We start from the raw sequence: 19,336 nt of genomic DNA, 5'->3' as shown, positions 1-19,336 counted from the left end.
ATGGGTTTTGCTGATATAGGTTTTTTTTTTTTTGTAAATTATTATTATTATTTTGTATCGAAATCCCAGCCTTTTGTAGAGGTACAATGTAACAGAAGCATCAAAAATCTATACACAGAGAGAAAAGAGGGAAAAGAGGATGGAGGTGGTTGCAGGAGATCCTGGAGGAGGGGCAGAGAGAGAGGGCAGAGGCAGGAAAGACAACGAAAGCAAAAGAGACTAATTTACAGCAATGTCATGCAATTAAAACTGCCCCCCCTCTTGCACCCTGGCCTCCCCCCATCCCCAGCCATCACCCCCACGGCATCTGACATGCACACAGCAATACAATTTTAAGAATAGGAAAAAATAATAAATTAAAAACAACCCAGAAATAAATAAAATAAATCTCTTCCATTTGGGGGACAAGGAAAGCTCAAGGGTTAAAGGTTACCATCCCAATTGTGCCTTACTTATTTTTTTTTTAAATTTCAAACCTATGTACAAGTGAAACCGGTCGAAGGGGGGGGGACAAAGTAAACAACAACAACAACAACAACAACAAAAAGAGAGAAACTGTCCAATGTTATCATTTAAAAAAAAAAATTCTTGTAGTACAACATACACCCAGAGGAACTCAACAAACAGCAATTGAAGGTCATAAGAGAAGTGCACTCTAATGCTAACCCTACGTTCTTAAAACCTCAGTAAAGAAGTGTTTCTCATTGTGTTTTTTTGTCTTTGACGTTTACAACCGTGTTTGTTTGTTTTAACCTTTGAACTTGGGCCAGAATAAATTACACTTGGTCGTGTAGCTCTCAGGGCAAAAAGACCAAAAAAATAAAATACAAATGTCAAGTTCGCAAGAGGACCATTTAAGGTTTTTTCTACCTTTTTTCCCCCTCTCCCCAAAATAAATAGGAATCAGTGTCGCCTCTACACAGTAATGAACAGAAGATATATCTAACAGCTTAATTTTTTAAATATATATATGTATATATAAATAACCAAGACCTAATAATAACTTAAACACAAAAAACAGTCCTTGCCCACCCGCTCCCACCCACCAGCCCCCTGTCAAAAAAAAAAAAAAGGTTTATAAAAATATCTTGCAGTAATTTTTAAAGTTTACAGTAGCTTCGTGATTCACTTGCCCATAGCACTGACTCCTCGTCTCACTCAGATGAACGAAGTGCCAGTGGTATGCACATGCACACGCATGGAAAAAAAACAAAATTACCCTCTTTTCTTCTTCTTCTGTTTGTTGAAAAACCCAATAAATCAAATAAATAAATAAATAAAAACCAACAAATAAATAATAATACTGATATTGATGCAGCACGAGCGACACGACAATTGCATCCAAATCAGGGTGTGTTGGAGGATCCAGATGGTGGAAGAAGGTCCCAACACGGCAGTGTGGTAGGCGGGAGTTGAAGAGTGGGGAGGAAGATGAAGAAGGAGCAGCAGCAGCAGCGGCAACGGCAGTTGGTGGCAAGAGAGACTGTTCTCAGCTAGGCAGAATCCTTTCCCGCCTCTTTTGCTGCCGTATGTTGCCTTTTCCCTAAGTTTGAATGTTTGTTTGTTTTTGTGTTTGTTCATTCCCCCAACCCCCACGAGAGGATTCCCTCCCCCTCCAGCAGGTCGAAAAGCAAAATGATAAGAGTATAAAAAACAAACACAATTAAAAAAAAAAAAGAAAAAGGAAAGGGTGGGGACAAGGAGGAAAAAGGAGTTGGAGAAAATCCCACAGTGAAACTCCCCGATATTGTCTTGGTTCGATGCTTTGCTTTTACTCACTCCTTGGTGGTTTTGGCTGAGAGTGCTCCCTGGTTTCATTGTTACATTTCCCCTTGTTTCTTGCCCCCTCCCCCCTGCCAGTCTGAGTTCACCTGCACAGACGAATGTTGTCAAGGACAATGGTGTCGCTCCAACAATTGCAACCTGCTTCCAGCCCAGGTTGTGCAATCCCATTACTGAGCAGATCTCCCTCGTGGAGCACCAAAAAGAAAAAGAGAAAAAGTGTGTGTTGGGGAGGTGTTTGGGAGGAGGTGGGGGAGAAACCCATTTCCTGGGGGCAGAGGGGGAGGCTGGGAACCTCAAACAGGACTGGTCCTTGGACAGTCTACATCGGTTTCCTTCCGTCAACAAGTGTCCGCAGAGCACAGAAGGTGAAGCCGTGGCTGACATGTTAACTTTTCGGGATAATTCCTGGTAGCAGAGCGGAAACAAGTGGTGTCGTCAGAAACAGAGAGAGCAAGAACAGAACAAGAAACAAAAATAATAATTTAAAAAACCCAACAAAACATCAGGAGGGGAAAAAATAAAAATAATAATCAAAATACAGGGAGATGTCAAAACAAAAAACCAAAACCAAAAAAGCCACAACCCAAGATCTGGTGAACTGGGTTTTGTCATCTGTGCTACCTTGTCTTTCTTTCTTTTTCTTTCTTTCTTTTTGTGTGTGTTTGTTTCTGAGATATATATTATATATCATATATAAATATATATATGTATATATATACAGTCATTCCTTCTTACAAAATTTGTCTATAGACAGTTTTGTACTGTTGTGGAAAGGTATATACATCCTTCTAGTTTAGAGGCTAGCTTGCTAAGGAATATTCTTTGATTTTTTCTTGCTTTTTGTTTTTTAAGTTATTTAATTTTTTTAAAGGTATTTATTTAAGGTAGGTCTTGTAGGCCGACTGATGAGACCATCTTTGCCTTGTCTTTGCCAGCGGGGTACTTATTGTCTCCTCTAGACCCATAGTCATTAGCATCGGAATCGCTCCGCTTGCTGTTTGCGCTATGCTTGGTTGGCGTGCCGGGGGGATGGCTCACCTGCCCGTTCTTCTCGTCTGAAAAAAGTTGTTTAATTACGTCAAAGAAGTTACTCAATGGGCTGCCTGGGTACACAAAACAGAAGAGACAAAAAAAAAAAAAAAAAAAAAAACAACCACAGAGAGAAAGAGAAAGAGAAAGAGAAAGAGAGAGAGAGAGAACAAACAAACAAATGAACAATGGGATTTTTAACAAGAAGAACGTGATGAGAGATCCAGAGCCACGTGCATGGGGGTGTGTGGAGGATGAAGAGGATGAGCAGCAAGAGGAAGAGTGTTAGGATGGGACACCTCTGGCAGTGAAGAGGCTGGGAGCAAAACATGCCAAGGAGGTGTCCTACTTGCATACCATGTGCTTGGGAGCAGAGATCCTACCTAGCAGGGGAACTCCATGGCTACGTGAGCCTGGCACGCAGCACCATGTTGTGGAAACAGCTATATGATTTGTTTGGAATTACTTGGCAACCCTATGAGTGGACTGTAACCCTCAGGGGATGCAGTTCCTGTGTAACTGCATTGATAAAGGTGGGGCATTAATGCATGATCAACTTTGCCTTGCAGCCTTAGCAACTTCTGTGTTAGACATTATGCTTTTCTTCCTTCCTTTAGTTACGCTGACTGGTCACTCCCTGAACGCCCACTCATCCACCTTCAGCCAGTCACTTGGCCTGGAACAACTATGCATTCCAGGGGAATACGAGCATTTGAGAAGTGAGTAGGGCTGGGATACAAGGGAGCAAACCTCAGCTAGTATGTGTGAGGCTGTGATTCTGCAAGGTTCTGAGCACCTTCAATCCTTGTTGACAACAGCAGGAGTTGAGAATGCTCAGCAGATTGCAGGACCAGGCTCCTGTGCACATGTGGTTTCTGGCTGGGATTTCACCGGGTGGGACCACAAAGCAAGAACTAGTATCTGCACTCCACCCTCTTTAAAACAGTCAATGCGCTTCGCTATTATGGAGCTGGAAGCCAAAGGAATTGCAGGGTCACACGCTAATAGAAAACAGCATTAGGAAACTTTGATGAATTTAGCCACGAGATTGGGGCAAACTCTGGCGCAGATTGTGTGCTGCGCATCTGTCAGAACACAGCCTTTCATGTCACTGCAAAAATCTCTTTGGCTGCCATTTCCTCTTTTTATAACACCCTAGATACGTTTTATTATCATTGCCACATGGTGCTCCGGTGTATGAAGTGTCATTGTCCCATATCCACGTTGTACAATGGAACAACACTCTTCTCTATACCCCCTGAGCAATGTAGTTATACAGACCTAACCCCCCTGTGTAGACAGCGCTTTATCAGCAGGAGAGCTTCTCTCTCACCAAAAAAAATGGGTCCAAAAAAAGTACCTCACCCACCTTGTCGCTCTAATTTTGGGATTACCTCACTTTACAAGGCACAAGTATTATGTAAGGAGCCCTCATTTACCTGCATAACTATAGGCCTGGTTGTGTCTGGTAAGTAGTATAGTGTTTAACTAAGTGCAGGTGCTGGTTCTGTGCACTGAACACAGCTGTCAAGTCCAAGCCACCATTAGCTACTGGACAGGTGTGTCCTAGCTACCTGACTCAGGGTACGTCTTCACTACCCGCCGTATCGGCGGGTAGCAATTGATTTATCCGGGATCGATATATCGCGTCTTGTTAAGACGCGATATATCGATCCCCGAACGCGCTCACCGTCGACTCTGGAACTCCACCAGAGCGAGTGGCGGTAGCGCAGTCGATGGGGGAACCACGGCCGTTGATCCTGCGTCGTCTGGACCCCAGGTAATTCGATCCAAGATACTTCGACTTCAGCTACGCTATTCGCGTAGCTGAAGTTGCGTATCTTGGATTGATCCCCCCCCCCCTCCAGTGTAGACCAGCCGTTAGTCTTAGAAATGGCCCACACCAAAACCTTAGACTCCAACACCAACACCAAACACCTTCAGATTTGGGGGAAATTTGAAACCTGGATCCCAGTTTTGTGGCTGAGATGGGACAAGCCATGAATTTCACACAAATTCCAGTTTGGATTCTGAAATCTCCCCAGAGTCCAGGGGGTGGAGGTTTCAGCTATAGGATTTTTACTGAGGCCCCTCTCTAAGGCTCAGTGAAGTTGTCCTAGCCAGATGGCTTGCAGGCACACGCTCTGTTCAGACTCTTCTCTACTTCTATGTGGTTACTCCCTTCCAATGGGAAAAACAAGTGTGGGCAGGGGGGAGGGGGACAGTCAGGGAATGCAAGTAACACTCAGCCTTGAATGCAGGACTGTGGACAGGGCAAGTTCTTATGTGGCTTTGGAGCCTCATCTTCATACACAAATGGAGTCAGCAGACAGAAAGAATGGAAGAGAGCACTAAAAAAAATGCTGGGTAGGGAGGGAAGGAGAGGGGGGTACTTCTAGTTATTCAGCTGAGCAGTTTATTCAACAGGCTTAGAGGGAAGGGGGAGGGCAGAATAAGCAGAGTTCTCTTGGGATTGGGAAGGTTTAAGTTCTTTGCATAGACAGGTACAGAAGACAAAAGTCTAATTTGCAAGAATGGACCAATAAAACGTTAGTACATTTTATATGTAAATGCTCTGCATTTGGTGAGTCCTGATACAGGATTTTTAATCCTCATATTAAAATATGCAACTCCTCCCCCACCCCCATGCCCTTCTGGTTCTCTAGTGTCTGGAGATTTACTGGGCCAACAGTATTTAATAGCCTACCTCCCCTTTGCCGATATCACTACTGAATTTCTTATAATCAGCATTCTCAGCTAAAATTTTAATGGGAAGTGAGAAATCCTTAGGGATATTCAGAGAGAGCTATTGAAAAAAAAATAGGCCATTTCACTAACCCTTTCTTTCCTTTGCCTTTTACAGTAGCTGAGGTAGGTTTATATTCATTAGAAAGAAGAGACTGAGTGGCGACATGATTGGGGCATGTGCATTTCTGAGTTGGTTGGTGGGGTGGATGTTGCAGAACTGTTGGAGAGGGGAGAAGGCTTGAAAACAAGTACTGAAGCTATGGAGGGACTGGGCATTGAGGGAGTGAAAGAGAAATATCTTTATGCAGAGGGTAATTCATGTGCAGAATAGACTGCCTAACGCCGCAAGAGAAGCTGCAACTGTGAATGGACTGGGTGCAGCCAGCACTAAGAGGAAGAAACTGCAGAACCTGCAAGTGAAGAGACCCTGTCCAGACAGGCTGCATGGACTCCCTCTCAGGACCCCATATTTCATTTGCCACTGCTAAGAAATCTGCTTGACATGGCACCAACGGGGCCAAAGCACTCTGGGCAAAGCCGACATGCTTCACGGAAGAAGAGCGGGTGGTTACACCAGGAACAATGTGTCTGCTTTGACCTCATAAAGAACCTCACCTCCTCCTGCCAGAACTATCAGAAACGAAAAGGAGGTGGGAAGGATTTGGAGCAGCACCAGGAAAGGTTTGCAAGCTGCTACGGCTGCTACAAGCTTGTGGCTTCATAAAACCGTAAGAGAGAGGAGGATTCAGTCCTGCATTGAGTGAAGCAAATGGCAAATTCCCATTGAATTAAATGGAAACTGGTCCTTTGAAGCCATCTCTTTCAAATGTATGTGTTTTTAATAAACTCATCCTTGTGGCGAGTAAGCACAAACAACATCACATAAAGCAAATATTCTGTCAGTAAGACTGTCCTGTGTGCCTCCCTGAGGTAAAGCTTGAGAGGATTTTGGTTCCCCACAGCGTTAGCTTGGTTGTTCCAGGAAAACTAATGGGAAGAGGTGGGTCTTACATTCCATTGGGAAGGCGGTGAGCCCCATTGTTAACCTGACCTGTGTTCTTCCTGGCTTCCCTTGCTGTAGGTTGTCTCTCTGATTCATGTCCTTTCAGACTGCTTCCTGTGTGCCTCTGCTGCCAGTGTTTCCTTTCAGTACCTCAGCGGCAGCTATGGTTTCAGTGATCCATGTGGCAAAAATCCAACTCCTGGCACAAAAAGCATTGAGGCCCTCTCTGACGAGTGGTAACCCATTGCTCTTTAAAATAAACTTTTCTGTTCTGCTAAGCTCAAACTCTCTTTGTTCAGAGGAGGGTTACTTTTTGTTTGCTTGTTTGGTGCTGGCAGACTCCCTGCCTTTCTAACCATAGGAACCAAAACTATAGGACCTGCTCCAAGAGGATATCCAGTGAGAAGTCTAAATTCCTGGCATCATGTGGGAGGGAGAGTTAAGAGTGGCTTGTTCCTCCTCTCACAAATATTATTATTAGGTTATCACCTAGGGGCCACAGTCAGGGATTAAAGCCCCATTGTACTAGGCACGGTGGAGATACATAACAAAGAGACAGTCTCTGCCCCAAAGAGCTCACAATCTAATAAAGCAAGACAGCAGGGGACAAGTGTTTTCTCTCAGTTGTATGGATGTCTGAGGCTTCCCGCTATGTTAGAGGAAGATGACAAAGGGCCCTGCCTTTATCTTTTCTGCCTTGCTAGAGGCCCGTATAAGAATCAGTGGAAATTATCCACATTTTTTCCCCTTGGCCTATTCTATTCCATTTGGATCAACAAGTGAATGGGGAAGAGGCAAAAATCTTAAGGTTGCCACTTTTGAATATGTAGCAAATACGTCGCAGAAGACATGCAGCTGACAATTTGCTAGATTTTTAAATGGTGTCAGTGGCCATCAAAGCCATTCCCCTTTTATTACTGCCCTGACAAATCATCTATTTGGGCAGCTTTCTGTATTTCATTTCCATTTAGTGCCCCTGAAAGGAACTAGCCTATTTGGTCTCCATGTGCTAGGCAGATCCACCAGCAAATGGAGCTGGATTGACAATCCAGGAGACTGATGTCTACTTTTACACAGAAGCACTCCAGCTTTTCCAACAATATGCCTGGCCTGGAAGGACTCCTTTTAGAGGTTTCCATGGCTCATTCAGGTCTTGGCCTCTGCTGACACCGCTGCTGATGGGCCCAGTTGAAGGCAGCATTTGCAGACCGGACACCTATCTGCTAAGGACTGCACTGAGACCATCACACACTATTTGTGTAGGTCTCCAAACCACCATCTGATGATTGTGACTTTCAGTCATCACCAACCTGGGCAGGATTTGAACCCGTAAACTAGAACGCTCCATAGCGTATTCTCCTGCCCAGTCCCCTCAGTCATTCAGTCTGCCATGCAAGAGGGAAGGTTACAATTTGCAATTGGCCATATGTATTCAGGTGGCAATTTCTGCCCCTTTCTTGCACACATTTTCCCTCTCTGGGCTCTCTTGCATCTTTCTTTTCTGCTACATTTCAGGAACATTTTGTACTCCAGAGACATGCAATCAATCATTGCAAACAAAAATCACTACCAAGAGCTAGCACTGGCCAAGTCACTACTGTCACACAACATTACAGTGAACTGGTGGAAGGAGTTGTGTGTGCATTTGAACAGCTGCTGGCAATGCAGAGAGAATGCCAGAAGAGTGTCGGGGGCAGGGGCCTAAGCTTTTGGTGTTGAAAGATGCCCTCTTTGCAAATGGTTTGGCCTTCAAACACAGGAAATTCATCACAGGGAGTTCTTTTAATGAAAGGTTCTTTCTTAAAGCTATGGCCACAGCCAGCATCACGGGCATTGCCACTGTCCATTGTCTTAAAGACCTTTGCTTCCCAATCCCCAACTTCTGTCCACATATGATGCTCCCGGGGCCAGAAAAATATTGGCACCTAAGAACAGGATTCGCCCCTTCCTATCAGACAGCCAACTGTGATCTCACAAGTTCTAAGTTCCCTGAACTGTCCCCAACGTGGCACTGGTGAAAATTTCATTCCTTGCCTCTTGCCTCTCACCTCCTATTTCCTGTGAAGTAATCTCAACAACACCGTGTTTCACTGAAAAGGAAAGCCACTCCTATTTAGCACAGCACAGTGCTGCGACTTTCACATGGGACCTTCAGAGGCACTGACTGACATAAATAAAGTGCAGATTGTATGGTAATATTCCTAATCAAAACAGACATTTCTGAGTTTTCTGCAGGCAGACATATTGCTCTACTAAGAGAGGAAGACACCCGGTGTTGGAGACTTGAAAGTCTGGCCCCATGTGTCACCATAGGGGCTGCTGGATGCTCAGCTCTTTGGAAAATCTGGCCCCAGTTGTGGGTGTTGAGCGCTTGGAAATCTGGTCCCGAGCTCTTTGGAAACTCTGGCCTGTAGTGTTTCTTGTGATAGTTAAATCCTGATTAGATTATGATCTTTTATGGTGGACTTCTCCCCCAGATCCACTCCCCCATGGCTGGGGTTACAATTTGCATCAATATCAATCCAATTGCATCAATTATATATGTAATGGCTGATCGCCAGCAGGATACCGAGAAATGTCAGATTTAATCAAAAATCTGAATGTTCCCTTCTGTCCTGCTCACAGCATGAACATGGTGAGCCATGCCTTCCACTATGGGAGAGCTGCACACATTTGGTGCCCCCGTGTCCCTTCTCTTCAGGGGGTGGGGGCAGAGCAAATGGCAGGGGGCTTCCATAAGGAACAGAACGACTGTCCAATGCCTACAAGGTCATTGTAAGGGAGCTGCAGCTCAGGATATTCTCTGCCACTGCACTCCTGGTTATAGATAACAGTGAGGGGCTCCACATTAGCTATCACAAAGTTGCCCACTTCAGTTGGAGCCTAATTACAGTCTAATCAAGCTTAAACCAGACAGCCACTCAGGATGGTGCTCTCTGACCACTGACACTTGTATACAGCTCAAGTCATCTCGCTAGGAGATAGAAAGAGGAGCCTTTTCTACAGTACAATCACTCACTGTGCATAGAGATACCCTGGATGCTGAGTTTTAGGTCACATGATTCCTTATTCTGAGTAGGAAGCTCTGACCAGCTCTACAAGAAATAAATAAGCAAGAGATAAAAGTGAGCCTGGGATGGGGGAATGATGTGAACAGTAGCTGGACGCTGCTGTGCTTCTACTGAGGTTATGGCATTTCCGTAAAGGTCACTGGCAAACGAAGGACTCCAGGATGATTTATGTTTAACTCTTGGTGACAGAGCCCACAGTTTCACAGTACAAGTACTCAATGCAAGATGTATCAGAGTCGACATGAAAGCTCCTGAACAGCCTGGTGCCAAAGAAGTTAGATTATGAGCGCTTTGGGGCTATATCTCTTGCTATATTTTTGCACAGTGCCTAGCACAATAGGGTGCTGGTCTGACTTGGGCCTTTAGCTGATGCTGTAATACAGATAATAAATAATAATCCTTTCTTCGTTGCCTCACAATCCACGGCCATGGAACTGTTCATGATATAGTCTTAGAGCTTCACTATGGAGTCATGAGACATGAAGAGAAAATGAGCAAAGACTGCCTTCCCTAGAGTGAGATAACCAGCAGCAAAGAGGTCCAGTATGGAGATCAGAAAGTTCACACGGTGAATGGCAAGCACTTCACACAAACCGAGGCAGGAATGGAAAATCAAGTTTTAGATCGGAGGGACATTTCTGAGCCTCCTGCCAGCAGATAACATCTTGCTGAAAGGTGATCATTTGTGACTCCAACAAAATTGGAAATGGAGTGGAGGAGGCACCTTCGGAGACCAAAACCAGTTTCACAGTCAGCTTTAATACTGGTGCAACATCAGAATAAAAACTTGACTTATGGTCCTACAGTTAAAGTGAGTTCTACTCTGATGCTGAAACAACCTGCTGCATTTCTATGTTTATTGTGCTTCAGTGGCTCCAGATCAAATCTGTTCAGTTTACAAATATAAAGATATATATTTTTTAAAACCTTTCACACCTGAGCCCAGGCTTTTCCAGGTTGCACATGATCGTCAGTAAAAACAAAACAAAACAAAATGGGTTCTGCGGGCCAAATTAGACTCTGAGTGTCATCCATAGAACCCCCTTTTCTCCAATGGGATGGGCAGCTGTAACAGGCTGGAACTTGGTAAACAATCTGTTGTCGATCCACCACAAGGAACAGAATCCAGTTCCTTTCATAGCTGTATTGGCTCTGCCTAGCTTAACAAGAGTATAAAGTATAAGTATGAAGCTTATTTTTGTCACTGAAGCAAGCAGATTTGACTCTGAATACATACAAGGAACAGATTTGTTGAGTTAGGTGCTATTTTTCAGATTACAACTTGAAGGTTTTAACTTTTACATGGTAATGTTGGTTTTTTATTACACCAGTATTAATTCACGACAGAAACTGTATTATTCTTTGATTTGAGAAATTCCCCTTTTCCATAAATCAATGGTTCAAAATAAAGAGCAAACGTTTAGCTCATAAGGATATTGACCGTATTATAAGTCAAAATATTTCCTTTTTCCTACAATGAAATATCACAGCGAGCTGATGGCTGTTTTCTAGGATAAATATTTAGGACAGAGATAGCAGCATTTGTATCATTATCAGACATGCAGCCCCCATGGCAAGCTTCTGGTTACTCACTACTATGAACAGTGATAACTCTTTCTTTTTTAGTGCCAGTCACTATATACAAAGTCACCGTTCAGCCCAATGGGCACTGACATCAGGAGGCCAGGAAGCAGTTAAAGGGGTAACATCAGGGATGAATTTGTCCCAGTCACACCAGTTAATAGTTTATAGATGATGCAAAGTGTTTCTCATTCTCACAAGAGCTTTCGGATTCCTGAGCTGGGGGGAAAAAAGAGTCTAATTTGCTTTTAGTGTCCCATTGCCTACAAAATGCTTTCTTTCACTGGCCTTTCCTCCATTCTCCTTTCCCCTTGCTAGTACTGAAGCTGACACTGTGACAGCTGGTGGGCGTGGCTGGGCAGAAGATGAACAGCAGTAGACACACTGTTTAGAGAGTGCAGAGCACTGACTGGTTTTCTGTGTAGTTCAATTAACTTTCAAGCAATCAGTGGAATCTGAATTTCAGTATTTTTGTATGATATTGCTGCTGGTTCCAGGCAACTAACTGCTGCTTAAGGGAGAGGAGAGATTTGCTGTTTGATGTTTTTATGGAGAGGCTGGAGATCTGCCTAGGACATAAATGAGCCTCCAAGAGGAGACTGGGAACAACATAACCCAGGAACTTAAATAATAAATCAAAATGAACCCCCTTCAGAGAAACAGAAAAACTCCTTCCAGTGAAACTGTAATTTAATGGAAAGAGATCATGCGGATAAAAGGTAACAGACCAAATTCTGCTCTCAACTACACTTCTGTAAACCCTATATTACTTCCACTGTAACACTCAGAGCAACTTCACTGAAGTTAAAGAAGTTACTTGGCTGTATTTGACTCAGTGAGGAGATCCTAAACAGGTTTGGACTTCAGGTTCAGATAAACATCTGAATGTTTCAGGCCTGCCATCCTGGATTGGACATCTAAAGGGAGGAGGCTCTCTTGTTTTCATTTCAGGACTTCCTGTTTCTGTTCAGGCCAGAAGTACCAAGAGAGAAACCTACCTCAGTGTATTTGGGCATTTCCACTTCTGCTCTCACCAGGAGGGGCAAATGCACAGGAAGAAAGGAAAAATCTATGTGCGTGTGTTTAAATTTAAATGAAATGTGTGGAACCTCGAGCAAGGTCAAACAAGTTAATCCATCCCTAGTAAAAAGCCTAAACTATGGTTGGTCCCAGAGGGGCAATATCAATCCTCAGAGTCAGACTGGAGCTATGCTGATTGACACCAGCTGAGGCTCTGGCCCATAATGTGGGATCTGTCTTATGCAGTGGACTTCCAGGAGAAAGAGGGGATTACCCCAAACACACAAGGGGGAGCGGAGGAGGGAGTGATGAGGAGAGGAATTCAAGTAGGATTCTCTCTCCGTTGCAGGAGACACCAGGAGGCAGCAACTCAAAAGCAGGGATTGTGGTGCACAGCCTCACCCACAGAAAGGCGACTTCAAAGTGAAGTCTGAGTCAAAGGCGAAAAAGCAAAAATGCCAGCGGGCATGGATTAGAGTGAGGGGAGAAACTCACAAGTGAACAAAGCACACTTGTGCAGTGCAGGGTGAAACTGTGATGAGCCCTGTGTGTAGGGGTATGGATGGGGAGGAACAGGAGTAGGTGTGCGTATGTACAGAAGGTAAGTGAGAGGTATAGGGAGTTGTCAGGGGGTGGGCAGATGTGCAAAAGGAGTGGGAGGAGAGGAGGACATTATGTGAGTCAGCAGGGGCTGGGGAGGGATAGAAGGCAGAAGGGAAGTTCTTACCACATTTGGAAAGTCTGCCAGTCATCAACTCCACACAGTTAGTGGTGTCTGGATCATAGAATGGAAAGAGGAGGGAGGGATGGAAAAACATAAAAAAAAAAAAAGTTTTCCATACCTCTGTGCACAAAGCAGTCATTTAGCGCATTATCTCCTGGACCAGGAAACACACAAAGCTAGGACTTTACACAACCCAGAACCCAGGCGAAACTGTGCCCCCATTTATGCCAGCAGAGCTCCCAGGGTGTAACTGAGAGCACAATCTGCCTCATTACCCCCCATTTGCATCCACTCTCTCATCTCAGTTACAGACGTTTAAAACAAGCAAATAATGTTCTGCAACTATATCAACAAATTAAAAATCTTGAAACATATTGTTTCACCTGGCCAGCCACAAAACCGGCCCTACAAAATCAAGATGGTGTCTAAGCAGCTGATCTGTGCAACACCACCATGTTGGTATAAGCATGTTATTTTGTATGTGATCTAGGTGTCAGCCATACTCTTCCGGCATCCATCCCCCTCACAAAATCACCTCATATACTCCAAGCGATACTCAGTCATAAACATAATTCTCCCTTGCTCGGATGGAGTAGTCCCTTACTCCTATGGATTTTAATGGGACTGCTCGCAGATTAAGGTTCTGTTTAACGTAAAAGGATGGAGGAATCTGCCCGTAAATTGCTTTATGTATGTTTTCTATCAAAATTGCCTGTAGCTCCCATCACCACAGCAGCTAAGTGCTTCTAAACCAAATCCAAGAAACAGAAGGTAGAGTAAATGTAAGTGTTAATGCAGAAAGACCAGCCAGGTTGAACGTGACCATGTGGAACTCCGCCCCAGTCTGTTAGTATTCTGGATTCCCCAGCATTCGGGAACCATGCTCAGAACCTGGGGGATGGTTTCAAAACGCTGGGCAATCCTGAGCGCCCACTGGCTGCCAAGCAGCTAGATGATTTCTAATGCACTTAATTCAGTTTAAGTTCTCTTCTTGTTCTGACTCTCTACCAGCACTTAGATACCAAAGTGATAGGCTTCCTGATGCCAGCCAAGAAGGGGGCAGGCCTGGGTAATCTGTCAGCTCCCCTTTCCCCAGAATCCTGAGAAAAGTAATTAAAAAAGAATGTAGAGGACACCATGTGCCTGAATAAGATGCTCCCCTGATGTTAATCAAGGTGGGGAGATCACAGTAGGTGTTTTCTAGAGACCATGGAGAGCATTTTGGGTCCACTGGCACTGGTCGGAGCAGCAGAGAAGAACTTCCAGAGATCCCCAACACAAAGGTTAGAGTCTGGCTGGCAGAGACGTCAGAGAAATAATACCCACCAGGCATGGGAGGCTCCTGAAAAAGGGTTAAGATTGGGGACGAGGGTAAAAAGGAAGGGGATCAGGGAGTGGAGGAAAAATAGGGTGTATGAGAGGGCCTAGGAGAAGAGGGCAGGGATTGTGATGGAGACCTAGGGCATAGGGGGGTGGGGGGCTCAAGGGAAGGGAGTATGGGACAAAGAGAAGGGGATCAGGCATGTGACGGGGGCCAGGAGGTTTAATTGTCCTTTAGGGTCCTTGGCCATCCTGCCCTTCACAGGGCAGGGGTAGGAGTTAGATGTATTCCTATGTATGTGCTGCACAAACCATGTTCCTCACTGAAATTACATAACAAAATATAGAATTTACTAGGACATCAAAGGTGAGTCTGCAATCCGTTTGGATAGAACTCCCTCAGCTGCCGCAAACGGTGTCCAAGGTTTCCAATAGCAGATACCTCCAACCACAATATCCAGCCCCACCTGCATTGCCTGCTCTTGTTCTGAGGGACACCTCTGACCCCAGAGAGGATTGGGGGGAGGGGTGTTTGACAGCTATGTGCCTGTTTTACTATGTGATTTACAAAGATTTTCTTTTTAATGATATTTTATACCCTTTGGATATTAAATAATATTACAAAACAGTGAGCCCTAGAATCTGGAGCCAGATTGCCAACTCCCAGGTTTTGATTCAGGCCCATCTCAACTACAATCTTCACAAAATTGCACCATATAATCAAACGATGGCACTCACCTGACCCCCCACAGAGCAGGGACAGGCCCCATTTGTGTTCTCTGGCTGAAGTAATGTCACCAACACAATTGCATGCTGGGACATTATTCAGGACTAGTGATCCAAATGGGGCTGGAGGAGGATAACCTTTAGGATTTCTATGCCATAGTGTTCTACCTATTCAAAGTGCCATACAAATGTTAATCCTTACAACAGCCCAGGGAGGTAACTTAGTTTTATTATTCCCATTCTATCTATGAGGAAACTGAGGCACCAAGGGCATAATTTATTCCCTGGAATAAATCCACTGACCAATGGATTTACATTAGGGATGAATTTGGCTCTGAGTTCTTAAGAGATGTTGCAGGACTTTAGAAAAAAATGGTTTTACATTTATGGATCCATCTTCAGTTTAACTGCCTTGAAAGCCAGTGGAATAATGCCAGGGATGAATATGCCTCACAGGCCTTGATCCAAAGCCCAATGATATCCATGGAAAAGTTCCCACTGATTTCAGTTGGTATTAGATCAGGCCTCTGATGTGTAATGGTATATTCCCCTTCTGCTTAGCTGTTGGGGGCATTCACCACCTATTGCTAAAGCTCAGGGAATTTAGTCAATGATTAGCAGATCCAGTCCTTTAAAGAACTGAAAACTAATTCTTAAATGGGAATGTTCATGCTTTTAAGTGATGATCCAACTCCCACTGACTTCAGGACTTCCATGGACTTCCAAGGGAATTGGACTGGACCCTCAGCTGCCAACACTCCACACACAAAGGGGCATATTTGGGTAATGCTTTTGTGGGGTTTCTCCAGTGAAATGGGATATTTCCATGCATTTGTGGATTTGTCCAAAAACTTAATATTACTTTCAATGGATATTTTGTGCAAATACTGCTTATTTTTTAAAAGTCATTTGTGGTCAGTTATCATAGATGGTTTTGCAATCTGATTTAGATCCATCTAATTGTTTAATTGCTGTAAATACATTAATTGAGTGATTTGAATGCAAGAAGACAAATCCACACACACACACACACACAAATGTGATGTGGCCTTGTGGATGCAATTTGAACTTTAATATCTTAGGCATTATATAATATTTCTGTTTCAAAACTATTAATTGCAGCTTATAGACCTGTATGTGATGGATAGGGAAAAATGCAAAAACTCTTGGAATTACAGGAGCATGGAAAAATATCTGGAGGGCAAAAACAAATAACTCATTTTGTTTCTTAAAAATGTTCATCCAAAACTAGAGTACCTGCATTCTGTATGTTGTATAGTACCTGTAACTGCATAGGAAACCATATTTAGTTCTGATGTCTGCCTCATGCATTATCAGGTGTTTTTTTTTAAAGAACACCACACATATGTCCTCTGAACTACAGTTTCCAGAATGCATCAGTTAAATACGGAGTGGCTAAAAATCCTTTCCCTGTCTCCCTTATAACAACCGTTTGAAGAGTTTCAGCCATTTCTATCATACTGTAATTTTGTTCTAATAAATACTCTAGATGATAAAAGTTTCACAACCTAAAAATAGCATTTGTATCCATAGAACATTTAACGAAAACCAACCCAGCAAACTGTCCGCAGCTGGTCTTCTGTCCATGGATAATAATCCAGACCCCGATGCCTGCACGATTCAGATGGCTTGTGAGGCAAATGAGGCTGAATTCCAAGTGTCTTCAGCTATCTGAGAAGTGTGGGTGTGTCGTGTAACTGCACTTCTTAAAGTGTACAATAGATGTTAATTAAAAAATAGTATCTGTGCTGGTGATCTTGGGTATTCCTTACACCACAGAGACTCCTGCAGTCAATCAGATTTCTGATTTAACAAAGACCCTGTTATAAATCAAATCCAGTGTGTTTCATGAGGAGACGGATAAACTGGTTTGCACCAAAATTCAGAGCAGCCCTGAACCTTATTTTTTATTATTATTATTTTGATGAAGTTCTCTTAACTTTCACTCTTTTCTTTTTTCTTCACATTCTCATAGGTTTCTGCACTTCCTATATTTGCCTGCAAAAAAGTCCGGTTTCCGGGTATTTCTGATTTCTGCTAATCCAGGAAACATCAGGCAAGAAACTGTGGCTGTGAGATTTCCAGATCAAGGACCTGATCCTACCAAGTGCTGAGCATCTCCTGCAAGGTGCTGAGTGCCCTTGATTGCCATTAGCTTGCTCAGCTCCAAAGTCGTTCAAGTATGTTTCCCAGCTTTTGGGTGCTTGTCTGAAGTAGATCGTTCTCTCATCAAGGATCTGGATGCTTGAATTTCATTCTTATGGTTTAGATCTTCACCAGTACCCCGTGGTGGAATTACTTCCTTGTAAATTCCTCAGTTGTTATTTACTCAGTCTTTCTAGACTGATGATGAAAATCTGCAATTCCTTTTTCACATTTGGATGTTGCAAATTTCATATCCATCTTCCTAGGTAATCTTTCAGTTTGTTACAGCTCCTGGGCAAAATGTGAGTGCACAGCTATAAAAGCCTATAAACTAATAAAGCTATTTCAGTCAGCTAAGCATCATTTATTCTGCACAGTACATATATCAGTACAACAGGAGACTGCATATGTATATGCTGGATATAAGTAGAGAGATATGGCAGAAAGCATCCACACAGGCTTTATTTTGAGTGTGTGTGTGTGTGTGTGTGTGTAGGCATCTATTTGGTTGTTAACTCTGATGTTGGGAGCTGGAATTTTCAGCTGCCACACTGAGACGCTCTGAAATCATCAGTTACCAAAGAGTTAAAAACTGATATATAGTAGAAAAAAGTAAACAAAGAAGCAGCAAGTCTACTGCAGAGATGCAATGCTGTTTGCCCAGAAAATGGGACAAAAGAGTATGTGGAGAACTCCCGTCTCCAGGAACAAGCCTAAGGAAGGAAAGGAAATGCTAATGAGGGGAAAACTGATGCACAGTGAAATGATCACTGTTAGTTCTCCATTTACCATCGGTATTTATTATTCCTTTGTAAGAATGCACCGGAGGAAAGTGTAGTATACTTTAGCAGAGATTGTACTGGATGGAGACAAAGGCAAAGAGCTGAGACTTTCCCCCCCCCATGAGGATCCTTTTGTTCCAGCAGAGGGTGGTCTTGTCAAGGTCAAGTTTGAGTACGGCAGGTGGAGCAGTGTGTGGAGTGGGATCAAGGCTGAATGCCCAGGGAGATGGTATTCTTCTCTCTCAAACCAGGAGAGAGTGGTCCTTGCAGGGCAGGGCATAACGGCTTTATTGATGTTGCTGGTGTCCCAGCAGTTAGAAATATACAGGCATTAATTCCCTACACTGCCTGAGGGAGTGTTTTGGACTGACATTGGCCAACTGGACTCTGTTTCTGATGTTGAATGGATTTTTACTATATTAATTTAATTTCTACTATGGACTTCATTCATTTATGTATTTAATTTGGGGGAGGAGGGATGTATTTTCTTGCTTCAGAGTTGCTGAGAGGGAATAAACAAAGTGAGTCCCAAGAAGCAGAATGAGGGTATGAAGGGAGGATACTACCTGGGGAGTGAGACCAGAGGGTGCAGAGGTGTGACACAGAAACACACCCACTTATACCAGAGAGAGAGAGACACACACACACACACTGCAACATCTACAAATGCTAATGTGAGCTCAGGGAAATGAGAGACAGAGAAAGGTGAGTCCTGTTCTGAAACCCAGGCCAGCTGGTTTAGTGGGCTGGCATGTCACTTGGTGGATCAATGAGGGTCAGGAGAGAGAATAAACATCAGCATCATGAGCTTACAAGTCCTCACTGATGCTGATGGCATTGGAGACTCTTTCAGTGATGGGTAATCCTGCTCTAAAATAAAGCTGTTGTAACTGATCCTCCCACACCTCTCTCACTTTATACATTTTTGTTCCAATGGTCCCACCTATAACGGCATCTGACCTGGATGTCACGGGACATGGCTTCATAGTTGGTAGGTGTGTGGCAGCAAGTTGAGCTGCACCATACGCCGTGAGTCCCATTGTTTTCAATGGGACTACCAGTGAAATAAGGTGCTATCCAACATGCATAAAACTGCTGGAATGATCAGGGCTGGTAGGGAGACAGGCATAGCTAAGTGAACCACCGCACCGCGCTGCAGAGGCCAAGCACAATGGATCTCAATAACCTGGTAACAGGAGCAGCACTGGGGACAAATTCATGCGGCAGGAGAGGCTGACAATGCCCAGCACGGGGTGTTAACAATGTTCAGGCAGACCCTCTAGTGACCAGCACCCCAGCAGCATGAGACCAGCAGCCCTGTCTTGCTGGCCTCAATCATTAGACTCTAAGCTTCTTTGAAGCCATGGGAGAGGAAGGTAAC

At 43.9% G+C, this 19,336-nt stretch overlaps 1 protein-coding gene across 14 annotated transcripts in view; it reads right to left on the bottom strand.

Annotated features, from left to right (window-relative positions):
* Nucleotides 1–1,297: 1,297 nt before the first annotated feature.
* BRSK2 (BR serine/threonine kinase 2) overlaps nt 1,298–19,336 on the bottom strand; it is a 441,793-nt gene continuing 423,754 nt past the window's right edge. For 3 of the 14 annotated variants that reach the window (XM_008164498.2, XM_042840120.2, XM_005307780.5), the window contains 2 exons: nt 12,965–13,012; nt 2,518–2,888 (listed from right to left, as the gene is read on the bottom strand). In XM_008164498.2, the coding sequence (XP_008162720.1) occupies nt 2,665–2,888; nt 12,965–13,012 (272 nt within the window). In that variant the 3' untranslated portion in view covers nt 2,518–2,664. Of the gene's footprint in view, nt 2,191–2,517; nt 2,889–12,964; nt 13,013–19,336 lie in introns of those variants that run through there. The other 11 variants (XM_005307779.5, XM_065592023.1, XM_005307782.5 and 8 more) reach the window with 5 other exon arrangements.

This window comes from Chrysemys picta, chromosome 4, assembly GCF_011386835.1.
Source record: "Chrysemys picta bellii isolate R12L10 chromosome 4, ASM1138683v2, whole genome shotgun sequence".
Taxonomy (NCBI): Eukaryota; Metazoa; Chordata; order Testudines; family Emydidae; genus Chrysemys; species Chrysemys picta.
Note: the sequence above shows the minus strand (reverse complement) of the source record. Positions and strands in the feature narration are given on the sequence as shown.